The following is a 24,104-nucleotide window of genomic DNA, read 5'->3' as shown; positions in this document are numbered from 1 at the left end:
TGTATTTCAGAATACTATACATGCTTTGAATAAGTTACATAATTTTCAAGGACATATTAAAAAAAGAAAGCTTTGAAAAAATGTATGTCATGATTTAATGTATTAATAAAAAGATGACCCAACTGTCTCCCAGGCTTTCCAGATACTTGACTAACCTATTTGTTTAGAAGGTGTATATGAACAGGCAAGTTTTCACAGGATGTCATTTTCCATATAATCAGGAGGGCTTTGTGCTAAATTGTATAAGAAAGCATTCAGGGTTAAAATTCAGCATGACTCTCCCCCAAACAGCCCTTCCCGCACCTTCACCCCCACTCCCACTTAAACCCTTTTGGAGGTTCCTGCCCTCCCCTCCCTGTTCTCCTCTTAGAAGCAAACTCAGCACCATTAGCACACAAATGCAAAATAACTAGCCTAGGCCTCTTCCCAGGAATACAAATTAGGGGCAGGTAGTTGAAGAGCTTAGAAAGCTGAAATAGCGAAGTTCACAATGAAAAGGATGAATAGATGAGAGACTGAAAGTGGGGTAAAGTGTTCAGCTTTTGTCATTTAAAGTGACGTCTTTAACTCTTTGCCTTCATGAGGCTGCTCTTCACAAAAATAATAATGAATTGCAATTAAGATCTGAAGGACAAAAGGGAATTATGTGGGAAGAAAAAAAAAGAAAAGGCAAGGAAAAAATTATGATGAGGACAAGATTATTTTTCCCTCTTATGCAGCATATGAATATCAGGAAAGCAGAGAGGATAGTTTTAGAACTGTCATTGTTTAATCTGACAATGGTGCCACTGTAGATAGTGAAACCAATGATGTCATCAAAGCAGCTGGAGAAAAGTTTGAGATGGCTCATCAGATATTCTAAATTTATCTCCACACATGAAGCCCTGTAGCTATTTCATGTTCTGTTCTACTTTTGGGGACATAGTACTGCTTCTTACTGAAATAGGAGATATTTTAGTTGTAAAGTGCTGCTATGTTTAAAGTTATTTGTCCTTCAATTGTGCAAAGCCTTTGATTTGGCTGCACCTCTGGACTTGACTGCCACCTGTTTGTCCCCTGCTAGAACAAAGTTCCATTTTATAGCATAGACCTATGACTACAGTCATGGTGCGAGTTACAGCTTTAAAAGACTTCTTTAAAATGTATTTGTGAGTATAGTATCCTGCTGTCAGTGTAAAACGGAATGGCTCTTTGATCACACTGAGGACAAGCAGTTCTTTAAACTAGTCGTCTGATCCAGCTGAATGTGGGGGATGGATAGGGACCCAAGTTAGGTGCCAAAAGCTTTAGTCCATATTTTCTCTTACCTTTAAGTTATTAGAGTTTCTCAGAAAATCTGGGGAAGCTTTCTGGAAGAGTTCCATAAACCCCTCTCCCATTTATTACTGCTACAGTATTTCCAAACAAAATGTGGTCATCGGTTCCCTGTATTCACCCATGAAAGCACAAACCCAAAGATAAGCCATCACTGGGGCAACTTGTAGCAGGCCATGTAGGATGGATCCACAGACTAGGGACTTCAATATTTGGCAGAAGGCTGCATCAGTACTTGAACAGCAGAGTAACCAGTAGAATCTCAAAAAAACAGCTTTTGAAGATGGAGAAGGAAAAACTAAACTGAAAAAATAAAAGTAAATAATAAACCCTTAAATATTTATGATAAAAAGTTAAGTGAATAATATTAGACAACACTGCTCTAAATGACCAGTGACGATTATAGATCTGTCTTCTGTTTTTATCTGGGATGTTCCTTCTAATTACTGAAGAAGTAGATGTTTTTTCAGGCATTGTAATGGCCATTTTATGTTGTGACATTGCTGAATTTAATAACAATATACTTTGGGAAAATTTTGCCAACAGAACAATTCATGCAACATTTAAAACTTCCAAGTATGGAATCTTATCCAAAGTTTACCAAGACCTTTAATTTTATGAAAGAAAACTGAAAATTTTACAGGCTCTCCTGTAATTCCTGTACAAACAGCCAGTATTTCTTGATTAGATTTTGGAAATACCAAAATTCTTCTTAAAATAAGAAGAAACGTTAAAATAAGAGAATAATGAACAAATTAAAGGTGACTGCACACTACTAAATTAGCTTTTCAAAAAGGGTTTATGTCAATTCCAGCTATTGCACTTGCATGACAGTTTATGGGTGTGGGAGTAAAGAAAATCTCATTTTATTTGCATTGTTTTACCTCTTTTCTTTGTTGAGGATATTTCAGCTCCATGATGATTACTTGACATTCATATTCATTGTTTACTGTGACATTAAAAAAAGAAAATCGGCTATTTAGCAGCTTTAGGGTATGTCTCCAGGGACAGGTACAGACAGATGCAAGCTTGTCTGTCTGCTCTTCAAATGGCCAGACATGAACTAGCTCTGATCCAAAGTCATATACAGACACATTCACATGGCACTTGTGTTTTGAAGTAACCAGCAGGGTTGAGCAACCTGAGTGCAATTACTTGATTTTGGACAGGATCTGGCTCTGTCTGACCAGGTCAGAGCATAGCCAGAGGACCTTGGGTTTGTGCTTGTCCAAGTAGTCAGGCTGAAAAAACCTTCCAGAGCAAAATGATGGACAACAGTGACAGCTGAAAACAGCCCTTTCAGTGTCATTATAATGTAAAAGAAAAAAATCTTAAGACCAATTTTCTTTATGGTAACATGAATCTGGATGCTTTTCAACAATCTCACCACAGTAAAAAATGAGTTCTAGCTTTATGTTTTATTTACATCTTAGAGATGATATATCTATTGTGAGATGTTGTGATTAAGTAGTCCTTAAAAAGACCCTCCAGACAAGAAGTTTTTGTGGCTTTCTTCATTTCACAATTCCTTTGACTTCTTAAGCATATTAAAAAAAAATCAAATTAAGGTGCTTAAATTCTGTTGTAGTTGATGGAAATATTAAAAATTATTCAGAACTACTCATTTTCCTTAGCATGCCTAAGTAAATATTTCCAACACTGTGGTCTATTCTGGCTTGAAATTCCCCAGTGAAGTCAATAGGAACTGAACATGTGTATCAGAAGTCAAACTTTGTCTCTTTATGATTTCTAGAGCATTTTTAAAAGTCTCTGAAGGAACAACTATATAAAATACTTTCTGAGGTAAGCACCATAAGGAGAACAAAAGCAGGTATTATTTAACAGCCTCACCAAAATGTAGAGGATCTGGAATAAATCAGGAAGAGTTTGGAATGGATTTATTGGAAGGGTGATGCTTCTGTTTAGCTTTCCATTTTTTACGGGAAGAATTAGAAATGTCCTTTGGCAGATGTCTATAATGTTTTTGGAACTGGAAGGAAATTTGGCTTTTCCATTTGGTGTGGGTGGATGTTCCTCTAGGCCACATTTAACATGCAAAATGAGAGAGGTGGGTTTGAAACCCTTCCTAAACAGAGACCTGTAGCTGCATGCTCTGCAGACTTACCTTAGAAAATCCTCTGCCAGCAACCTGCATACCTGATCCATATATTACCCCCAGGGAGATGGCCCTAAGCATCAATTTCACCCTTTTTGCAGCATAAAGATTCGAGCCAAAAAAATCAAAGTATCAGGATTCAGAGCAACAAAAAATCAATAGACCAGATAAACTGGTTTATCCTCCTTGCTGCGGTGCAAAGGAGTTATAAACATGACCTAACCAGCCAGATTCCACCAGTGCATCAAACCTTATCTGTATTTCATGCCACTAAGTACATTTTGGGTTTATGCTTGACATTATATTTAATGGTTGTCCTCTCTGTCCCTCCCAGTGCAGGATGTAATTCTAATCTTTCTGGATTTAGGGGAGTGGGAGGGAAGGCTACTGCTGATAGTAATAACCCTGATAATAATAACTGACACAGAAACAGTGAAAGCCCTGATACATTGCAAGAGACTACAGGAAGCTTCAAAGAGTATCACACTCTTAGTGCTAGATGAAAAATCTGAAAATTTGCAAACCTGAAGAACATACAGAGGGACTTGAACATTTCACCAAGCACTGATAGAAAAATCTACAGTTATTATGCCCTAATACTGAGGTAGGTTTCCCTCCCCATGAGAAGAAACTCTCAAGGTATAACTCAGCTGCTATTCATACATTTACCTTACAACAAAATGATGACACTGCCATGTTTTTTGTACTCTGCATCTTTCTCGATAATTGTTGCAGGAATTTGAGCTGCAAAGACAAGGAAGCCATCTGGTAATATTTCTTTTTGATGACTTGACAAAAACATTAGCAGCTAATAAATGTCTACAGAAAACAGCAAAGCTTGGTGCAGGGGCCCTAGAAACATATGCACCCAGTTAGATGAATTAGCTTTGTGCTGCACCTGAGGGGTCATACTGCAGGTAAAGTGCTGCAATACAATCAAGGAATTATAGATCAAAGTACAGATCAGTCAATGTACCTCCAATCCTTATAAAGGTACTGAAATACATCTATAAAAATCAGTTTGCAAGTGTTTGGGATGAAATTTATCTTACCTTCTTTGGTCAGCTAAAAGCTAGATTTAGAGTACAACAGTGGAACTCCTTGCTGAAGGATATTGTGGACAGACATGTTAGAATGGCTTGAGACAGTAGGCTTTAGAAATTAACAGAAATTAAAAAGTCATTAAAAGCCAGTAAAACACTAGATTGGATGCAGGAAGTTTCTGGATTGAAGAAGTACTTTATTATTCCTTAAATACTGATGTATCACTGGTTATAACCTTTTCTGCATGTTTCAGTGCTGATCTCCTAGGTATGAATATTTGCTAACATCACCTAGCCAACTTGCTAACTTTGCAGAACCATCCATAAGGTATAGCTAAACATCTGTGTTCACATTATTGGGTGTCCTGAGGGATACCAGATGCAGTGTCTTGTTGACTTAACTGTTTGAAAAGCTGAATTTTAGTGAAAAATCTTCCCTTAGGCCACTGTAGAGAATTACTTTACCAACATATTTAGCAGAAGAATTTTCATCTTTGCACACTGTCAGCTGTGTCCATTCACACTGGAAAAAAATTCTTAAATCTAGCACCACTCTGTGAGGTTTGGTGTTTTTTTTTCATTATTTCTACATATTTTCTAGGAGAATCCAAATGGAGATGCTGAACAGCCATCTAAGCCTTGATAGGCTGTAGTAGACAGCAGCTGACACACAGGCAGTCACTATAATTCCCCTACACCTGCTTCAGGAAAACGCAAGACAGTTCTGAATTGGTATGGATTTCTGTTTCTCAAAAATGTCTTAAGAACACGGGGACCTTCGATGGCCTCAGAAGAGTGGTTCATATAGCCCAAGATGTATTTTCTGATGATGACAACCGAGATGGTTTTTAGGGAAAATGTGCAGACATGGCCACTGTCTGCAGTCCATTCCCTTCCAATCCCTCTCATGTCCACCACTATTGTACTGGGATAGTAGACAGTGCACCCAAACCCCCCATTCATTTTACTTTCTGTTCAAGAATCTGTGATTCATAAAGCAAACAGTTCACAGATACAGTCAAAATGCATGTCTTACTTTTAACACCAAATTTACAGAAGTAAAGGAGGTTAAGGCAGCCCAGAAGCAGCTTGCACCTGGGCTCTGGAAGCTGGTTATCATTATGGTGTTAATCAGACTGTGTTCAGTTGTGAAGCCCCTTTGTCCCTGAAGATCTCCTTACACACCTTCTCAACCAGCTCCTGGTTATGGATGCATCTCAGCCTGGCTGCCACTTCTTGAAAGTCTCTTATGAGGTACCTAAATTCACCTACCAGCAGGCTCTTCCCTTACTGGATGTTCTGCTTTTTCTAGTCTTTATCTAGCAAGGAAATACAAAATATTAGCTTACTACAAGCTATATTAGCCCTTACAAATGTATAATTCCTGAAAAATCTGTTGTTATAGTCCCTGTAAATTGGGGGAAGTTGAATCCAGGGTTTAAACATGGTCAAGATTCCATTCTGTGCAGGGTAATGAAGAATCTGAAAGCAAAGATGGCTCTTTCACAATCACACTAAAAAGTAAGATCAAAAAAATGTAATTACCAAAAGTATTTACAGTCCTGCGGTAAGACTGCTTGCTTACCAAAAGGATGTTTACTCGTCACATCATTTATGATGCACAGTGACATAGGCTCCACTATTTCTTCTTCTCTGCAACCAGAAGGGCGGTCTCCTAAAATGCTCTGCCTGTCCTTCCTGTTTCTAGACCAAAAATCAAACAGATCCTGCTTGGGCAGTGAAGTGGTGAGTACCTGTAAAAACTCCTTGCGTCTGGTCAGGAGAACAAGAAATGTTTGCATTTATAAAAGCAAGGTCTCTTGCATTTTAAGACACAGATGTGAAATGCAAGGTGGTTAGTAACATTTTTGGAGGTGTTAACCAGAAGCTCAGGTGTTATCTTCTCTAGAGAAAATTGATTGGGCAATGGTATTTATTTGCTTGTGTTTTTTAAACAAACATTTTTTTCTTATCAAATATTAAAATCACAGTGGTAAGAGCATGACTGTAGCTTTTGACATGTATTGGTAGAAATGGTAAACATTTTCTTGGTAGCATGAATTACCAAACCACATGCACTGAAATTCCAGCAGCTGTGACCACATGAACATTTTACCTTGTGCTAATGATCATGTGTGAGGAAGCAGTTGGTAAAAAACATACACTTTTTTTCGTTTATGAGTGTGGACACAAAGACAACAGCTTTCTTCACCTAAGATAAATTAATTGAGCTGACAGAACTAAATCATGGACTACTTCTTTCTTTTGGCCTCTTGAGAAAGGGCAAAAAATGAGAACTTCTAAGGCATCACAAATATGAAGGAGGAACTAATTTCCCTTAATCAAAGAAGTCTACAAATTATTTTGAAATCTTTTTAAAGCTGTGCAAATATGGTGACAATCTAAGCAGGGAAGGTCAGTAGCCTGTCTGACTGAAACAGCAAAAGCTTGGTGATGAACAGCAACCAAAGCCCATCAATTACCTGAAGGCCCTATATTCTGTGGAAACCAGGCTCTCAGTCAAGTCTCAGGAGCCATTTCTTGTCCTTAAAATGAATTGAACTTTGGGTATGAGCTACAAACTCTCGTGGTTTTTAAACTGTGTTATATTCTATATTCCTTTTTTCCATTTATCTTCTTGCTTTTAACTGCACTCTAGATTAGGCTTATTTGCAAAATTATAAACCAAATGAAGTATAAAGGAACCAGGATATTGATTGTCATCACTTCATCTAATCTCTAATGTAATTCAAATGTATTATGTAAAAAAATGGGAAGTTTTTGTATAGGCCACTGGCATTACATAGGTCTCAGATTCTCATACTTCTGCAATGTAGTCCATGGTGGGCGAAGTATTCCACTCACTGTCACACTAAATAATAGCTTTCATAACTCCACGTATAACTACAGGCTTCACGTGCTCAAGAGCTGTAGATAGCTTTCTAGCACAATTACACCATTGACTTACTAAGCAGAGCTGATATTACCTGAAATTACAGGCCATTTCTGCTTCTGAATCTTTCAGAAATGTCAGAATTTTCCCCAAATGGCCCAGCCCAACAAAAAACAAAGACCACATTACACCAAAATGAAGGTTTCCATATCAGCAGGGCAGTCACAGTAGTTGTGCAGCTGTAAAGTCACAGCCCCCAGAGACACTGCCTCTCACGTATCACAGCTATGTGAGCCTGCCCACTAACCTCCTTCCAAGGGCCCAGGTTTTTCTGTCTCCTTATTTTTCATTTTGCATTTGTCAACATCCCACTATTCCCGTCAAGGAGGTAGAGGAGCTCCCTTTTGTTTGATGTGAGCTGAACGCCTGAGGGCACTGAAGGGGTTAAGTGGAGGAAATTCTTGTCAACTTCAATAGAGAATAAGGCATTTTAAAGGATTTACTTTAAGAAGAACCCAGTATGTCTGACATCAGAGCCACAGCACATCACAGTGAAGTAAAATTTCTACTTAAAGGGTTTTTTATACTTTCAGAGTGGAAAATATTCATATTGTGGTTTCACACTAAAAATAAATTCTTCCATTCACAGCCAGCAACAGGTAGCTGAGGTTAGATCAAACCACTAGCTTACTAATGACTATGAATTGCTGTATCTATAGAAATGACCAGAATTCAAGGCAGCCTCTAAAATAACCCAGATGAATCATTCTTGAAAAATATTATTCACTCTATAATAAATAGACTCAGCATAAATGTCCACCACACAAAGCATGCTTTAAGTATTTTTAAAAACTTAAAACACTGTTACATGTAAATTGAAATGATAATTTTTCTATCTTTTGCAGGAGTTCTGCATTTTTCACAAGTCTGGGAACACTCAAGTGATTCCAGGATCCTAAAATTAAGTGACTGAATTGAAAGCATTCCTTTTGCACAAGCATCTTGAATGTAATAAAAAATAGCTCTTAAAGTATAACAAATAAGGAATCTGAACTGTCATGAGTTATAGTGAAAACTGTTGTTCAACAATGATGCGGAAAGAAACAAAAACCTGATAAAATCTTAAGATTATTATTCTAATGTGCAACATGAGTTTTTTTGGTAGTAAGTTATTCGTCAAACACTGCTCATGGAAATCAGCAGAACAACTCTGTCGTTACTGGTGCCAGGTAGATTTACCCTACTTGTGAATCTGGGCCCCAGTTAAATTAATAAAAACCAAAACCTAAAACTCACAAACTCCCCACGACGACAGCAACCACTATCCTGCAATGCTGTCACATAGTTTTATATACAGGGTTATATTTTCATATTTCATATCCCATGTTTTCTCATTAAGGCAAATCTATGGCCATAGGACTGGCAGACCCTAAGAGGCCTGAAGAAGACTAGGACTGTTAGAAAAGAAAGACTAAAACAAACAAACAATGGAAAAAAATCACTACCACCACGACAACATACCCACCCCAGCAAGGAAGCAAATACCAGAAGAGCACAAGACTTTAACTTCAACATTTTTTTGGTCTCTGGCTTTTCCTTGTCCCAATAAACCTTATTGTACATCTCTGAAGTTGTTACCAAGGATGGCAGGTTGTTTTGTTTTTCATTGCCATGCATGCTGTATCCTGCCTTCACCAGGGAAAAAAGAAAAAAAAAAAAAAAAGACCAAACCAAAACCAACAAAAAACCATTGAAGAAAACAATAACTTTCATGCCCTCAACAGGAGATGTCTAAATCACATGTGGACAATTGCAGGTTTAAGTCACTAAATTTACAAACTTAGAAATGAATGCTCTTTGTGTCTACTTAGTGTCTGTACTACTGTGGGACTTTCTCAGTAAAGTCCCACCAACAGTAAACCCACCAGTCATCATTTCATGGCCATTGTTGCTCGTGGTTGGTTTCTATACCACATCACATCTGTGCACTCATCCTTCTCTTTATCACTCATCCTCTGATGATATCTTCTCCCAAAGTAGCAGTTCTGCATATCTGCATCTGCATGAGAGCTGCCTATCAGTTGCTTCAGGAATTGACAAAGGCTTTGAAAGTTGCCGTGTATGTATGATAAGCAAGAAGAAAACTATTTTCATCACTCATTTGTCACTGAAAGAACAAAGTGGAAAAAAGCTGTTCTGTTTACTGGACCAACATGCTATGCCTGGGAGACTTCAATATACAGAGTACAGAGCAGGTGCACTCCACTCTGCAGATGCTGTCCCTCAGGGGTAGGAGAAAGTAGCACCTTTCACAGTATCATTTAAAAACCATGGGAAACTGTTATAGCAAAAGCTGATACTCTGAAAGAGGAGTATTGGTAACAGTGAAATATGGTAGTTCAATTCCTCATTTCCCCTAAGAAAGATGTATTTATGATGTGCATATATATGTACAGGAGATAGAATGTGCAATGTAGAAATGTAACTGCAATGATATTTTGCCCATCTTCATGGGCACGTCGGATTAAAGCAATGCTAGTACACACAGACACTTCTGTCTGAGAGCAGCTCACTGTACTTTAAGCATGTTTTTGCTCATGTAACCTCAGGTAGTGCTTAGAGCTGATTTAGTAACAGTCACAAAACACTGTGCAGATTAGTATGAATGAGCCTATTCCAATTAACCAGACTGTCAGCTAAACCAAATGAATACTCTCCCTAGATTTTTTTGCAAGAGCTGAGCTAAACTGAATTCAAACTGTTGCAGCTTCAGTACACAGGAATGGTTTGATAACAGTAAACTGAAATAAAAGGAGAAAGTCTACACACAAGCTTTATCAGCACAAGTCTGTCAGCAAAAAACCTAACAGGAATCTGCAGCACCCTTAATGGAATTAACCCCCAAAACAGAATATCTCAGCAAAATCTAACAGATTGATGCCTAAAGGAAGCAACTACATATATCCTACAGCAGTGGAAGGAATAAATTATCTTAGTAGTAGAGTAAGTTAAGTAGGATCAGAATGCAGTTAAAAATCCTAAACTAAGATAACTATTCCTTGATTCAAAAGTGTGTGTCGTGCAATTATAAACTTTTTTTATTCCCCTAGGCAGCTGGGATTTTCCCAGGATACCCATTCAAGTGAATGTTCAATCAGTACATATTCAGGAATTCACCTCTTGTCTATACAAAGTTTCAAGGAGGTCAAGGAGAATTTTGTCATTGCCTCCAGTGAGGCCAGGCATTTCACCCACCAATCTTGCAGCTGAAGTGAGGTCTTTGGATAAAAACTATGTGAAATGTAAACAGCACAAATCCTGGAACATTTAATAAACTGAACAGGATATCTTTCCATCTAATATTTCACTTAGCTTAATTTATCAGCTTAAAAAAAAAAAAAAAGTTTACATTGATTCTTTTTTTCTGAAGCAGAGATTTTAAGGGGTGAGTTGTGACAGTTCTTTTCTCTCCAGCCACATCCTTCAGACTGCATGTATGCAGAAATATATTTTGCACACACTTGAAATATTTTAATAAGATCTGTCCTCTCAGAGGCTAAGCTCAAGTGCAATACTTTACACACCAGTTTTTCTCTATGAAAGTCTGCAAAATCATTCAGCAATTGCAAGGTTCCATAAGCCACCCACTCTATAATCTGGGGGCTAAGACAGCACAGGGCTGAAAGGAATAAAGAAACAACATTTTCCATATCTTGGGAAAAGATGAAGCTGTAATTATTACCATGAGAGGAAACTATCTTTTGTGACTGTTTTCTTCAGAGATGTATGTAACTTCCAAAAGCAAGAAACACCATCTCAATTCATTCTTAAAAAATCAAGTTCTGTGACATACTAAAGCTTACTTTTCAGAGAAGGAAAATATACAAAAATGTCTGTTTTTATGACTAGTCAGTAGATGCTAAAAAAAAAAAAAAGCCATTCCCCAAAACAAAGAAAAAAATTGCAAGTTTAGATACAAAATATCAATATATAATTTTAAGTAACTACTTTGGAGCCCATGCCCCGGTCACTTAAGCTTTGCAAAATTCTAAAACCTTACCTAGCCAACTGCCTTGCTCCTCTGAGACAAAAAAATAAATAGTTTGCTTCTGTGCAATTTAGTTTCTACTTGGGGATTAGATTGCGTCATCTGGACTCACGAGAATGTCTGTCTTTTTGAGTGAATTTCCCTTGAGATGAGATTTGTGGGAGGGATCTCCTTCCTCCTGGACTGCAAATAAATGTGTACAAGAATGTTTCTGGGCACTATGTTCCATCTGGCCCCGAAAGGATGGTGTCCATGCTGGGCAACTCCTTTAACCTCTAAAAGAAGGAGCTGCTGGCAACCTGACTTTTGGGAATGGCTCCTGAAATGTGGTAGGGAATAGCTTGGGAGAGTACTTTTTGGCACATGCTTAACTCACACCAGGCAAAGTCTTAACGCTTTGCTAGTGTGGGCAATTGCAATCCATTGTCCAGGAATATTTCCACCTACTGTCTGATTTATGAGTACAGAGGTGGCCAGAAACAGCTTTGCGTACTTTCAGACTTTGTACTGCATTTGTGTGTGTGCAGGAGAGAACAGGTCAGGCATGGCCCTGACGGAAAGTTCACATTTTATACCACAACCCCTGCCTCCCCTCAGCCACAGATATTTCAGAATAACCCACACTTTTTTGTAAGTCTTTTTCTTCCACTTGGGATGAAGGGGTCTGAGGAGAGCCTTTCTCCCCAAGAACAGTACTGAGAGTAGTAGGCAGTGGGCAGTTAAGATAACCTTCATGTGTGGCTAGGGTTTTATTTTAATAATGGCATTATGGGATCCTCATGCACTAGTTTTAAAGAATGAACACAATGCTTCTCCAAAAAGAAAAGACACTGAGGCATAAAAACATATACATGATAAACAACTGCATAACCTCCATCTGCAGAGCAGCAGAGGTAGAAGAGAGTAAACCTACTGGTGAAAGGTACAATGCATTCTATGAGTTCTTCAAGAGGGCATTGATGCTCCTGCTTCACTTTACTATCTAATGCAGCTGCACTTAGGTTAAGTTCACAAAGTGAATTCTTGGTCCTTTAACTACTCTGCTTACATATTTCATACTGCCATATACTTCGGGGGAGTGAGTGTGAGGGGGGTGGGGAGAGTAGAGAAGGAATAACAAAACAGCACTCCATCAAATTAGCATGCTGTCTGTGATAATTAAACAAAATTCATAAATAAAATAACCCAAAGCAAATAAAACTACTTCAAATTTTCCTTCTCTTTTCAATGCTTTATGAAAGAGAAATGAGAGGGAGGAAAAACTGTTCCCTTTGTGCATTTGACAGTTTGCATACACCAACTTTTATATGTGTCTTACAAGAAATAACACTTTAAGTAAATCAGTAATTAATAAAATTAATAAAACTGCACTACAGAGGAAGCTGACAAAGGTCTGAGTTGATTTTGAGACCTAAAGCGGAACTGTGTCTAATTATAGTAACAGTTTTAAGTATAACCAATTAGTGCAATTTACTTACAGTGCAACAAATTTTGAAACTTGGATTGCTATAAACCTGATGTTTGCATTCATTTCTGAAGATGACAGTGATAAGTTTGGTCATTTAAAGATTTTCCATTTTGGTGTGGTTTTTTGACACACACTATAAGTGCATCAATACATTCTTTCATCAGTAAACATAGCAACAACCACACGATTTATGACTCATTCATATACACCACTTCTTGATCAAAATAAAATGAGGGTAAAAAAAGAAAAATGAAAAAAAACTCCCTTTGTTCAAGGGGCTCTCTATGTCTGTAAGTTGGTGATTCGTCCTGATACACCCTTGTGTACTGGCTCAGGCTCTCCAAGTGAAACCTGTGACTGCAACTCCTAAATGGCATCAAGTGCTATCTCTTGTAACATATCTTGGTGCACCAAGTGGTTTGGTAATTATACAGCAGTCCTTCAGGAAAGCAGAGCTCCTCTGATTACACAGTTCCTTACTTTTTAGAAACAGATTATCTCCCTTGGCAAGACCATTTTAAAATGTTACTTAAACCCCTAAGTTTTAAAATATCCATAAATAGTCCTACATAATAGCAGATTACATTGTCGAAGTTTCTGATTATTGGTAACTTCTACTGAAATGGAACCAATCCATTTTAGTCTAGCAATTTGAACATTTTAGCCCTAAGCTTCTGTAATCAGCATGCACAGCTAAGTGAGAATAAAAAAAAGTTTCTTACACCACATGTAAAGAGAAACTTTGTGTATGTAGCACTCATGTCCAAAGGTAACTACATTGACTCTCTCCTGAATAATCCCTGTGGCAGAGGAACAGCAACAGTTCATGCTTTTTATGGCAGTAAGACCTCTGCCTCTTTCATCTGAAACACAGTGCTAGTGGGTTAAAACAAAGGGGAACTCTTTAAAGATACATAAAGCCTTCTTGAGTAATAAAAATCATACCAAAACAATGAAAATAAGATGTTTTCTGAAATAGTGGATTCAATGTCACATGAATGGAAAAAACACTTCATATTTCTGAAAATGCAGGGTAAGTGCAGCAAGGTAATCAGTTTTTAGACCTTGTCCTAAACTTTCAGGCACAGGATACTAATGAGAAAAGCATGTTTCATCCTCCTCTTTCCCCTTTTGTCCTATAAGTGGCAGTAAACCTTTATGTATTATGGTTAGGAAAGGTCTAGGAAAGGCATAGGGACCAGAAAGAATAAATATGAAGAGAAATAATGAAGACTGACATGTAGGAGTCTCCACAGATTGAAACAGGAAATATTTTTGAAGTCAAAAGTACTATACATATCTGCATCATATATGCACGTGTTTTTTGAGTCAAACTGTCCTGACTTCAATGAGACATTAATTTTTATTTGTAAGATTCCAGTTTAAAATCAGATTGTATAAAGAGGAAAAAACCCAAGTACTTTCACTGGTAAGGATTTGGTGTGCTTTGTCACCTGCAATCCCACGTCTGGTGTGCTGTCTACGTGCAATCCCAACTGTAATTGTTTTATTTAAGATGACCCAATATGACAAATGCTGAAATTTTCAGTAAGACATCTACTCAGTACTATTCATACAGACAGTACTATTCATACAGACACTACTCAATCGAGCGTGCTCTCACATTCAGCCAATTTCTTTCTGGGACTCTGCTCCAGTGACTGATTGAGAAATTAGTCTCAGCAGATGAAATCATTGTTACTCGCTGTATCTGCACCCATCTAGGAACACCTGAGACAAGACAGACTGTTCAAATCCATCTTTCCCAACTCTTATTTCCTAAAAATATATAAATGTTCCACTGTAGAACAGCAATGCATTCTGCTCTCTTCCTGCCACCTGAGAAAAAGCCCTAAGATTTCACTCATCACAAAAATTGATTATTTTGTATTTTGCCAGGGGTGAAAAGGGTAATACAGGTGATACTATACATTTAAATGTTAGGAGTTTAGTAAGAAAGTGTAATAAATCTATTGTGTTAAGCATAATGACCACTTAACTACCGCACTTCTGCACTTGGAGAATTTTGGCTTTTGAAGACTGATTTGGTAAATCTGTCGAATATGTAAATACTCACCTGAATATGATCTCAAATCCTTTAGGAACACATTTAATTTCCATCTAAAACACTATTTATTCTCCACTTGCATCCAAGTCACTTTTTTTTTAACTGTTCAAAAAAGAAATTATCATCAAGTTTCAAACCATTAAAGAGCAAAGTAATAAAAAAATCTTGAGGCTCTTAATAGAGGAATTTCTAAATTTCTCTAAATTTGATGTATTTTTTTGTAGCTTACATCGCAGAGAAAAATAAATTGAAAAAATGTTACTTGTTTCCATTGTTACTAGAGTCAACTGTCAGTCCAATCCTGCAAGTCTCTATACTTCAAACAAACCTTACAGAATCTGTAACTTAAGAGATCAAAACTCTAGAGCAACAACACAACAAATGGAGCAATAATAAGGGTTTTGCTCTCTCTCAAGACTTCACCGCAGTCTAAAATTAAAGTTCTATATGGTGTATATCAAGGATGATTTTCATGGTTATCCTCAAAACCTGTGTATGGAAAATTTTCCTTACTTGGACCTCTACTTTCCTATCTCAAAGGATAAAGTAGGCATGCTTTAATAACATTATCTCAATCTACTCTAAAAGCCCTCTTAATTCTTATTAAAACAATCTAATCTGCTTGAGGCAAGATTTTGGTTTTATTCAGAATACTAAACCTTATCTAATTAAGTGCAATATTAGGATATTAACTAATATACACAAGCCAGCTTTTAAAAGTCCAGTGGGCACACACGCCAATCCATACTAACCGAAGCCTAGACCCCGGTGCCAGTTAGCCCAACAGGCTACACTTCCCTACATCCCTGCTCCCAAGAGTCATGCATGCAATCCAGTTCCTGGTAATGGGCTTACCTGGGGTGAGGGGGATCCACTATTTTATCCTCATTAAGAACCAAGTGGAAGATGACAACCACTGCTCAGTGTTTCCATCAGCTTCAAATTTCACTGTCAACAGGATGACTTTTCCCTTAGAACCTAACTAGGCAGACAGAGAACTTACTATACTGCAAAAAGAAAACACACCCACAATTTTAGTATTGGATTTTAGCTAGTAGGACTTTTAAGTTGCACCCTCTTTGACTGCTGTATTGCTCAGCCATCCCACAGTTTTCCAGTTTCACCTTCAGCTTTCTGTAGAATTATCTTCAACTGAAACATAAATCACTGAAAACACAGGGCTTGCCTTCAGTTTTGTCAAGTTCATCAATACAGTGAAAACACTGGATTTACTGTCTACTGGAAACAGTGGGATTTGCGGTTTCCAACAAAGAGCCTAAAAGTCAAAGATTCCCCCCGTGTTTGTTTTTATCAGCAAGACTAGCCCAGGACAGTTTAGGCATAAGCACCTAACCTAGTTCCAGAACTACATTCAGTGAATGGAAACACATGATGGTCATCAACCCCTTCAAGAACAAAATTGCTAAAAAACCCCATAATTAAATAATAAAAATCTCTGTTTATCAGCAGCCAAGCAGAATCTCACATATATACTCCAATACTCAGTTACAGTATACTGATGTGCTTTAAATATGGACAAATTACTCGTGTAACATAAGCTACCTTCTTTCTGGCAAATACAGAAATATTCAGAAAGCTAAATATAGACGGTTTGTCTTTGTATACCAAAGTATCCAGCCAGCTGGTGCAGAGAGGAAAGAAAACCAGCTTACATTTTTCACCAGAGAGGTAAGGGGAAAAAAAACAAAGAGAAGGAGAACAAGCACTTTTTAATTTCACTTGATGATTGATAACCAATACGCACAAACACACAGTTAAGATTTTTGAGTACTACAGACCTATGTAGAATCATCCAAACACCAAATCTGAGATGAAAATTAAGGGGCAAAAAGACAAGACCATTTACTCAATGCTCTGGTTTTCAACTTTTAGTGAGTTCTTAATTTATTAGTAATAACTTGTTTTTCTTGGAGAGGGTTCAGAAAAGGCTGAGAGACTTTTTTAAGCGTCAGCTTAAAAATACTTACAACTATCCTTAAATGCCAGCTTAAGAAATGTATAAATAAAATTGAACATTAAGACCTCTAAACTTGGAGAGACATAGTCAGAACAGGAAATGATAGTTTGTTAATAAAGAAAGGTAAATCATTCTCTAGGCTTCCGGTGGGAAACTTGGCAGGGAAAGGATTTTGACCTCAGTGGAAGGTAACTGCCACAAATGACAAATCAAGCAACTTTCTTCTTACAAAGTGAGGCAAATGTTTGACATAACGCTGGACTGCATTCAGATCTATCATTCCCTGTGGCATACTCTTCTACCTTTAACAAATAATCCTGCAAGCTTTTTGCATTGACCGTATTAATTACCCTTTCTTTTTCCTCCTCTCTCTCACTGAGTAAACTCATGCAAGCCCAACATTTTTTGTGAATGATTACTTATTTCCTATTTGAAGCACAAAAGCTCATCACTTACAGAATAGGTCAAGCTTTCAGTGCCTATTAGTCCTAGTCTGGAATGAATTAATGCATTTTCCTATGTTCATTTTCCTTCTCTGTTGTAGGAACAGTATATGGGACATTTGTGCGAAGGAAGGGTGCAAAAATCCTGCATTGTTTTCAGGTGAAGAAGTAATCAACAACAAAAGAATACACTTAAAAAATCTTTTTTTGGTTTCCTATTAGGCTGTGTCTATAGCACTGTGAAGTTTGCAGTTCCAAGTATCAATTCTCCCAACTCAAAACAATAAATGGGGGGAAAAAATGACAAGTAGCCCAGTTTGATTTCAAACGTTAATATATTTTCTATTTTATAGTGAACATATGCATCGTTCACCCCTTATTTGCAGCAACTATGACGTCCTCATAAAAAGGGGTGACATTTGTAAGATGCCTCTTAAAATAAATATTTCTTTTTATAAAATAATAAAACTTCAAATAAATATTCTTTACACTAAACAATATGTTGAAAAAATTAGAAAATAAAGGCTGAATTTTACTGTAACTGTACAATATACATGAAGTCCAAAGGGAAATCAGAGTCTTGTAATAGAAGGTTTCCGTAAGACAAAATACAATCTAAAAACATACTGATTGATTCACATTCTTCCGAATGTACAACATATTAGTATAATATTTTGTGACTGTGCCATGTCTTATGACAGCACTTACTTTTCACAGTTGAAAATATTATTGTATATACAAAAATATAGCACATTATCTCTGGCAGAAAACAATGAAAAAAAAAGGAGTCATTTGCTAATTTACAAATTTTGCAAGTACTATTCACAAACAATAGAGTTGCCTAGGAGTGTCTGTGTTGCTTTAGCTTATGCAATATGTGGGTCACAATGTACTGCATCCCTTTTTTTTCCCCTGTATGCCACTAGCTGGATTCTAACAAGCGTATCAGTTAAGATGGCACACACACAGAAAAGCATTTCACTGCAAACAGCAAAGTACATCCCCAACCCTTCCACTACAGTGCCAAGACCATAGCTGCTTAGTTGGTTGTATATGTACGTTAAAATAATAATCCTTGTTACTTTAGTATTTCTGGCTAGTGATGCTATGTTGGCTTTTCAAAGTTCCTGGGGGGGACACTGGGAACTTTGCAGCAAACGGTGTTGGAGTGTTTACAGCGGCACCCAGGTCGATTTACCCGGTCGTAACAGCCCTGGCACAACTTAAGGCAACCCTTGGCTGGTAGGTAACACCACAAGCAAGGCAGAAAGAGGGACACTACACCCATGGCGGACCACCTAGTGCAGCAATGTGACTGACTGCAGGAACAGGGGTTGTCAGCACAGTTGTCCTCGTCATCATTAGAGCAGTGATAGAAGAGGCCCTTCACACAGCAAACACAAGTCCCGTAATCAACCACGTTCTGGGCTGAGCAAAGACACTGCTTGTCACAGATCCAACATGAGGGGAGGGTCCTTGGATAAGTGCACTCCTTACACTTACACTTTCCACAGTCCTCACACCTGTAGCTGTGTGCTCCCAAGTCTTCTTTGCTCAGTGGCTTCAGCTCACTTGACTTAAGCTCAGACTTGGGCTGCATTCGGACTATCCCATCAGCAACTGGCCCCGAAGATGATCCTAGAAGTCTTTGTTCTGACGAATTACTGCTTGTACTTGTCCTTGTACTGCTCCGTGAACCTGTGCTGACTGTGCTGATGGATCGGGACAGAGGTGCTCGAGGAGATGCGTGCATTTGTGTGTGCTGGATCCGGCTAAAATGACGATGCTCAGGCAAGCCATGGGGCCTTTCATTTTTGGGCTGGGTTGTTACCCGAGGAGAAGACTTGACCCCCGGCCGTGGAGCCACCGTAGGTCCCTCTGTGTACTCATTCGTGTTTCGGATGGCTCTGATCTGGTCCAACGACAGGACGTGAACCTGCTGCATCAGGACATCCCGCAGGTCGGGCTCCCCGTGCGGTCTCCCACTGTCACGCCGAGCCTGTAGTAAGGGCTGCGACCCACTGCCGTGCTGAGTCTCCATCAGTGCCCGGAAGCTTGCTCACCCCGGCAGGCTTAGAACACATCTGAAATCCTGGAGCAACAAAGAGAGGATTCACTATTGCAACACATCTCATGCTCTCTCCAGCAGCCTTTCAAGCCTGCAGGACCCCACAGCACCACACACAATCAAGTAATGCATCAGCCATTAAAAAAAGGAGTCACATATGGGACACACACAGTCAGCTGAGTGCACTTCCCTTGGCCTGTTCTGCCTACTGCTGTGAAGAGTTTAAGGGGATTCTTTCCTAGGACCATGCAGCTTAACTTGTGGCTCTAGAAAGTCTAGGTATTATTCCTGCTAACTAAGGCTTCCCAGGCCATCTTCTGGTTAGACCATGGCCTTTAAAGTGATTACATTTCAGCCACTTGAAGTGACGCTTCTTTTCACATCACACTACTGAAAGCCTTATATTAAAAAAAAGACCAAAACACTACCTTGCAAGTATTCAGCAAGTGTAATGTGACCTGCTGATGACAGACATATAATTCTCCAATTTTGTTTAAAACTGGATAATATTTTGGTAGGCTAGTCTCTTTACACATTAAACTTTACATGATGTAAATAGGAAATTTTAGTTTAATACCAACGGTCCCAAGAAAAACACTAAATAGCAATAAAATGTTTGAGGTTAGACATTAAATGAGTTAGTGCTACCAAAAACTTCAACAGCACAAGTAAAAATATCTCTCTCCAGTATTTTAGTGTGTGTCATACTGGTGCACACAACTGTGATTGTTATTTTAAGACTCAATACTACAAAAGCAGTGTCACCACAGTTGTTTGGGGTTTTTTTTTAATGTATAAAAAACTCCATAGACTACATTTCAAACTGTAAATATTACCAAGAGTGGCTTGAGGGACAGAGGCATGCATAATATAATCAAATAATGCCAGCATCCAAGAAGTCTACTTGATTGTGAATATTCCTTTAAAGAGTCATTAACTACAAAGTAGAAATGCAGACTTTAGAATTTAAATGAAAACCCAGTAAAAGACATAGATGAGAATTTGTAAATAACTTCCACACTCAAATATGCACAAGTTTCAAGTACTGCCCTCCAAATTAGTTAATATTTGTTCTGCCTTTATCATATCTTAAAGTGGCTCCAAAATCCAATTACCTATACAGAAATCCAGAACAATATTTTACAATTAAAACCCAAGCAGGAACCAAACTTCTTACAAGGACCACACAATGTCTTCAATTATACCTAGAAAGAGCACCACAGTGTTACTCTGTACACATCAGTTACCAACAATAATACTGTACTGCAGTATAATAAAACATAGCCAAACAGTTTAACAATTAGTATCTCAAGACACTGTCTTTATTCTAACATCAATGCAAAACATTTAACCTTTTAACTGCTGGCTCCCTTCCTTCAAGAGGCTTTTCTTAAAATAAAAAATAAAAATATATATATACATCTATACAAACAAATCTCTAACTTCTAAGAGTGACCACCTATTTTAAATATTGCCAAATCCTGGTTTTGGACACAGGATGTATGTCACGGTGTCCATCCCCCCCTCTTCCCCCTAGCTCCCTCTCCCCCCCAAAAAAAGTCTCGCAAACTTGTCTTGAAGCATTGCTTATGTTTTTTATTTTTTTTTTTACAAATTAAAACCTCTGCCGTATCAAAAGTTTCAACCAACAGCCTAAGCAGACGTTCCCCGCATCTAAAACAATCTGGAGATAAAATATAATAAAAAGTAAAATGCTTTCCCCATCCTTGAGAGGAATCGGCAGCCCTCTCTGCCCTCCAGGTCCAGGTTTCCACCAGCCCCAGCCAGCCAAAAGGGTATGCCAGATCAACCCCTGCCTCTCCAGAAATGACAACCCACTGCAAAAGCAAAGCTGACCCTGACCTGAAGGCGCTTCAGACGACCCCGGGCTCGGTGGCGGAGCCCCCCTCAGACGCCTAGGTGGGAGCTGAAAAAGCAGCCTCCGGTCTCCGCTTCCCTCCCCACCTCCGGCTCCATCCCGGGCGGGGGGCGCGCAGCAGGTGGGAGGCGACGGCCCCTCGCCCGCCGGAGAGTGCAGACAACCTGGAGATAACCAGGAGACATCCTCTGGGCTGGGAGGTGGGAGGGAGCTGCTTCAGCCGCCTTATCAGAAAGTCAAACCCATGTTTCCTTTTAACTCTTCCCCCCTGCCCTCCCCCAGGAGATGCTAAAGGAGCTTCCCCTCCCGGGAAGTGCCAGGCGCCCTGCAGACGGTGCAGACAACACCTCCGGGACAGCTGGGCAAAAGGCAGATTACCCCCTCTCGCCTTGCCCTAAGCACCCATTCAACTTCACAAAGCCAGCCGCTGGAAAAGCTCCTCTTATTTTACCCATATTCTGCAAATTGCCTGACCTTCAGCCCGCCCCGCTCCGCCCCAGCTCGGAGGGACCCAGGAGGCATTTTCAGTGGGGCATCAGGCCGAGCCGGGTGCTCCCCGCTTTTTCTCCCCTTGGTAGATCCGCTAACAGGACAGGACGCAGGACCAGCACATTTATTTACAGACCTACATTTGCCCGAAAATCCTTACGGGAGGGCACGTCTCTCCCTCCTCTGTCCTAGTACTTCTCCCTTTTGCATCCGCCAAGAGCAGAGAAGCAGATTTGCCTTTTTGTGTGTGTATGTGTGTGATAACACGATTCCCCACTTCTGAGAGCCAAAGTCCACTCTCACCGAGCTCAAGTGTCAGGATTGCTAACTTTTCTTAGCTGGGCTTGGCAAAAGGGTGAGCGAGGGGGACGGGTTTCTCGTTCGGCACATGTGGGGAGGTTTAAAACACGAGGGGCTTTTTTGCGTGCTGTGGAAAAAACCCGTGTACCGCTGGCCGGGGAAAGGCGAAGCCTAAGCGAGAGAAGTCCTCTGCTCGTGAATTTCTGTTTTGTGGCCGGAGCCTGTGCAAGGCACCCCCACCCCCATTCCCACCGCACACACACCAACCACCTCCTCTTCTTTCAAAGTGCTTTGAAACCCCCATTAAGGGCCGAGTGTGTGATCAGACTATGGATTAGGGCAAAAGGGACTTTACCATCGGGGTGGGGCAAAGTGACACACAAATAGCTTGCTGAAAACACCAGCAGCTTTTTTTTTTTTAATGGGGGAAGGGGGGTTGTTACGAAGTAACCCACCAAAAAAAAAAAAAAAAAAAAAGGCTTTTCCTTCCCCTCCACTCGTGCCCTCTGCATAGAAGAAGCTAGGGAAGGATTTTCCTCGTCTTACAGATCGAATTAATTTCATCACAGAAGTATCTAAGTGTACACACTCACCCACACACACATGTATATATTTCTACCAGACGTGCACTCACTTCCGAATCGCACGGATCTCCTGACGCCACTACAGACAGGCGTAAATCACGCACTGAAAGGCGGGTTGCTCCTTCTCCCCCAAGACCGGGGAACAAACAGCCCCGACGCTCGCCAGCCCCGCTGCGCCCTCCCTTCACCTCCCCCCGGGGCTTGTCGGAAACCCACGCGTGCCCAGCGAGGCAGCAGCGCGCAGGACCTCCCGTGCCCGGCTCCCCGCAGCAGCCAGAACACGCCGGAGTTGTGGCTCCTTCGAGCGCACCGCCCGCCCCGCTCGCAGCCCCCGCAGGCATTCCGGGGCTCCCGCGGAGCCCTCCGCCCCCCGCGCAGCCTTCCGCGCCCCCGGGGCACCCCGGCGGGGCACAAACGCGGCGCAGCCCGCAAACCCCAGCGGAGCTCCCCCCACCCCTCCCCGGAGAAGAAACCGCTCCGAAATCCCACCTCCAGCTCCTCTCCGAGAAAGGAAGGAGAAGGGAAGGGGGGGAGAGGGAGAACCTGTACGAATGGAAAAGGGATCGGCCTCAAACATTTCCACGAGTTCTCTTGGAGCAACCAAGGGGGGGGGGGGAGGGAGGGAGTAGGTTACTGAAAAGCTTGTTTTGCAAAGAAGGAAAAGGCTCTCACCGTGATCGCGGCGCTGCACCAAACCCCTCTCTCTCTTGTATTTTCTTCTTCCTGCGGTTTGCAAATAAATCCAGCCCTAAAGCAAAAAAAAAAAATTCTTTTCCAAACTCTGCTTTAGTCCAGCTTGCAAATTAGAGTAAGAATGATCACCATGTCAAAAAAAAAAAAGTCCAGAGCAAAGTTAGGTGCCTCTCCCCAGATCGATTATAATACGTGTGTGCGTGTATATACTATAATAATAATCAAAACACCTCTCCGGATCGGGGTGGGTTTTCTTTTCTCTTAAAAAGAGATCACTCAGTCTTACACACACACTTTCCTTTTTTCCTCCTCAATGAACAAGAGGCCGAATCGCCAATACCAAGTCACTTTTTCTGTTGCTGTTGCAAATTGATCAAGAGGAAAGGGAAAAGCCAAAGAAAACAAAATAAAGTGGATCTAAAATAAAATCCCAGAGCTTTCTTCCACTGAGCTCCTCCAAAAAAGCAGCTTGTGCAATGTAGCCGTTCTGCTGAGAAGCTGCTTGCTGCAGGCTCCTCTCCCCTCTCTCCCTCTTAGCTTTCTCGCTCCCTCTGCGAGCGTGTGTGTGTTGCAGGCAGTTCTGTGGTTTGCAATCGGGGGGGTGTTTTGGGAGCGCAGCGGATTTGTGGTGGTGGTTGTTGTTGTGTGTTTGGAGGAGGTGGAGGAGGAGGAGGAGGAAGATTTGAGATCCGAGCTGTAGGGGCTCGGCGTTTTTCTGCT

At 40.1% G+C, this 24,104-nt stretch overlaps 1 protein-coding gene across 3 annotated transcripts; it reads right to left on the bottom strand.

The window, feature by feature from the left end:
* Positions 1–17,687: 17,687 nt before the first annotated feature.
* SPRY2 (sprouty RTK signaling antagonist 2) lies at positions 17,688–24,104 on the bottom strand. 3 transcript variants are annotated; one of them, XM_042029588.1, is made up of 2 exons: positions 23,364–24,104; positions 17,688–19,463 (listed from the first exon to the last, which is right to left on the bottom strand). In XM_042029588.1, the coding sequence occupies exon 2, from the start codon at positions 19,410–19,412 to the stop codon at positions 18,477–18,479; it is 936 nt and encodes a 311-aa protein (XP_041885522.1). In that variant the 5' UTR covers positions 19,413–19,463; positions 23,364–24,104; the 3' UTR covers positions 17,688–18,476. The 3 variants fall into 3 exon arrangements, with proteins under 3 accessions (XP_041885522.1, XP_041885523.1, XP_041885524.1); XM_042029589.1 differs by lacking the exon at positions 23,364–24,104 and adding an exon at positions 21,303–22,298; XM_042029590.1 differs by lacking the exon at positions 23,364–24,104 and adding an exon at positions 20,555–20,912.

Source organism: Corvus kubaryi, unplaced genomic scaffold (genome assembly GCF_017639235.1).
Source record: "Corvus kubaryi isolate FWS band 111438036 unplaced genomic scaffold, C.kubaryi_AGA036_p1.0 37328, whole genome shotgun sequence".
Taxonomy (NCBI): Eukaryota; Metazoa; Chordata; class Aves; order Passeriformes; family Corvidae; genus Corvus; species Corvus kubaryi.
This window is presented reverse-complemented; position numbering and strand designations above follow the sequence as displayed.

What these genes read in the sequence shown, in the direction of transcription:
- SPRY2 (XM_042029588.1), bottom strand. Translation starts at nt 19,412, where the DNA reads ATGGAGACTCAGCACGGCAGTGGGTCGCAGCCCTTACTACAGGCTCGG.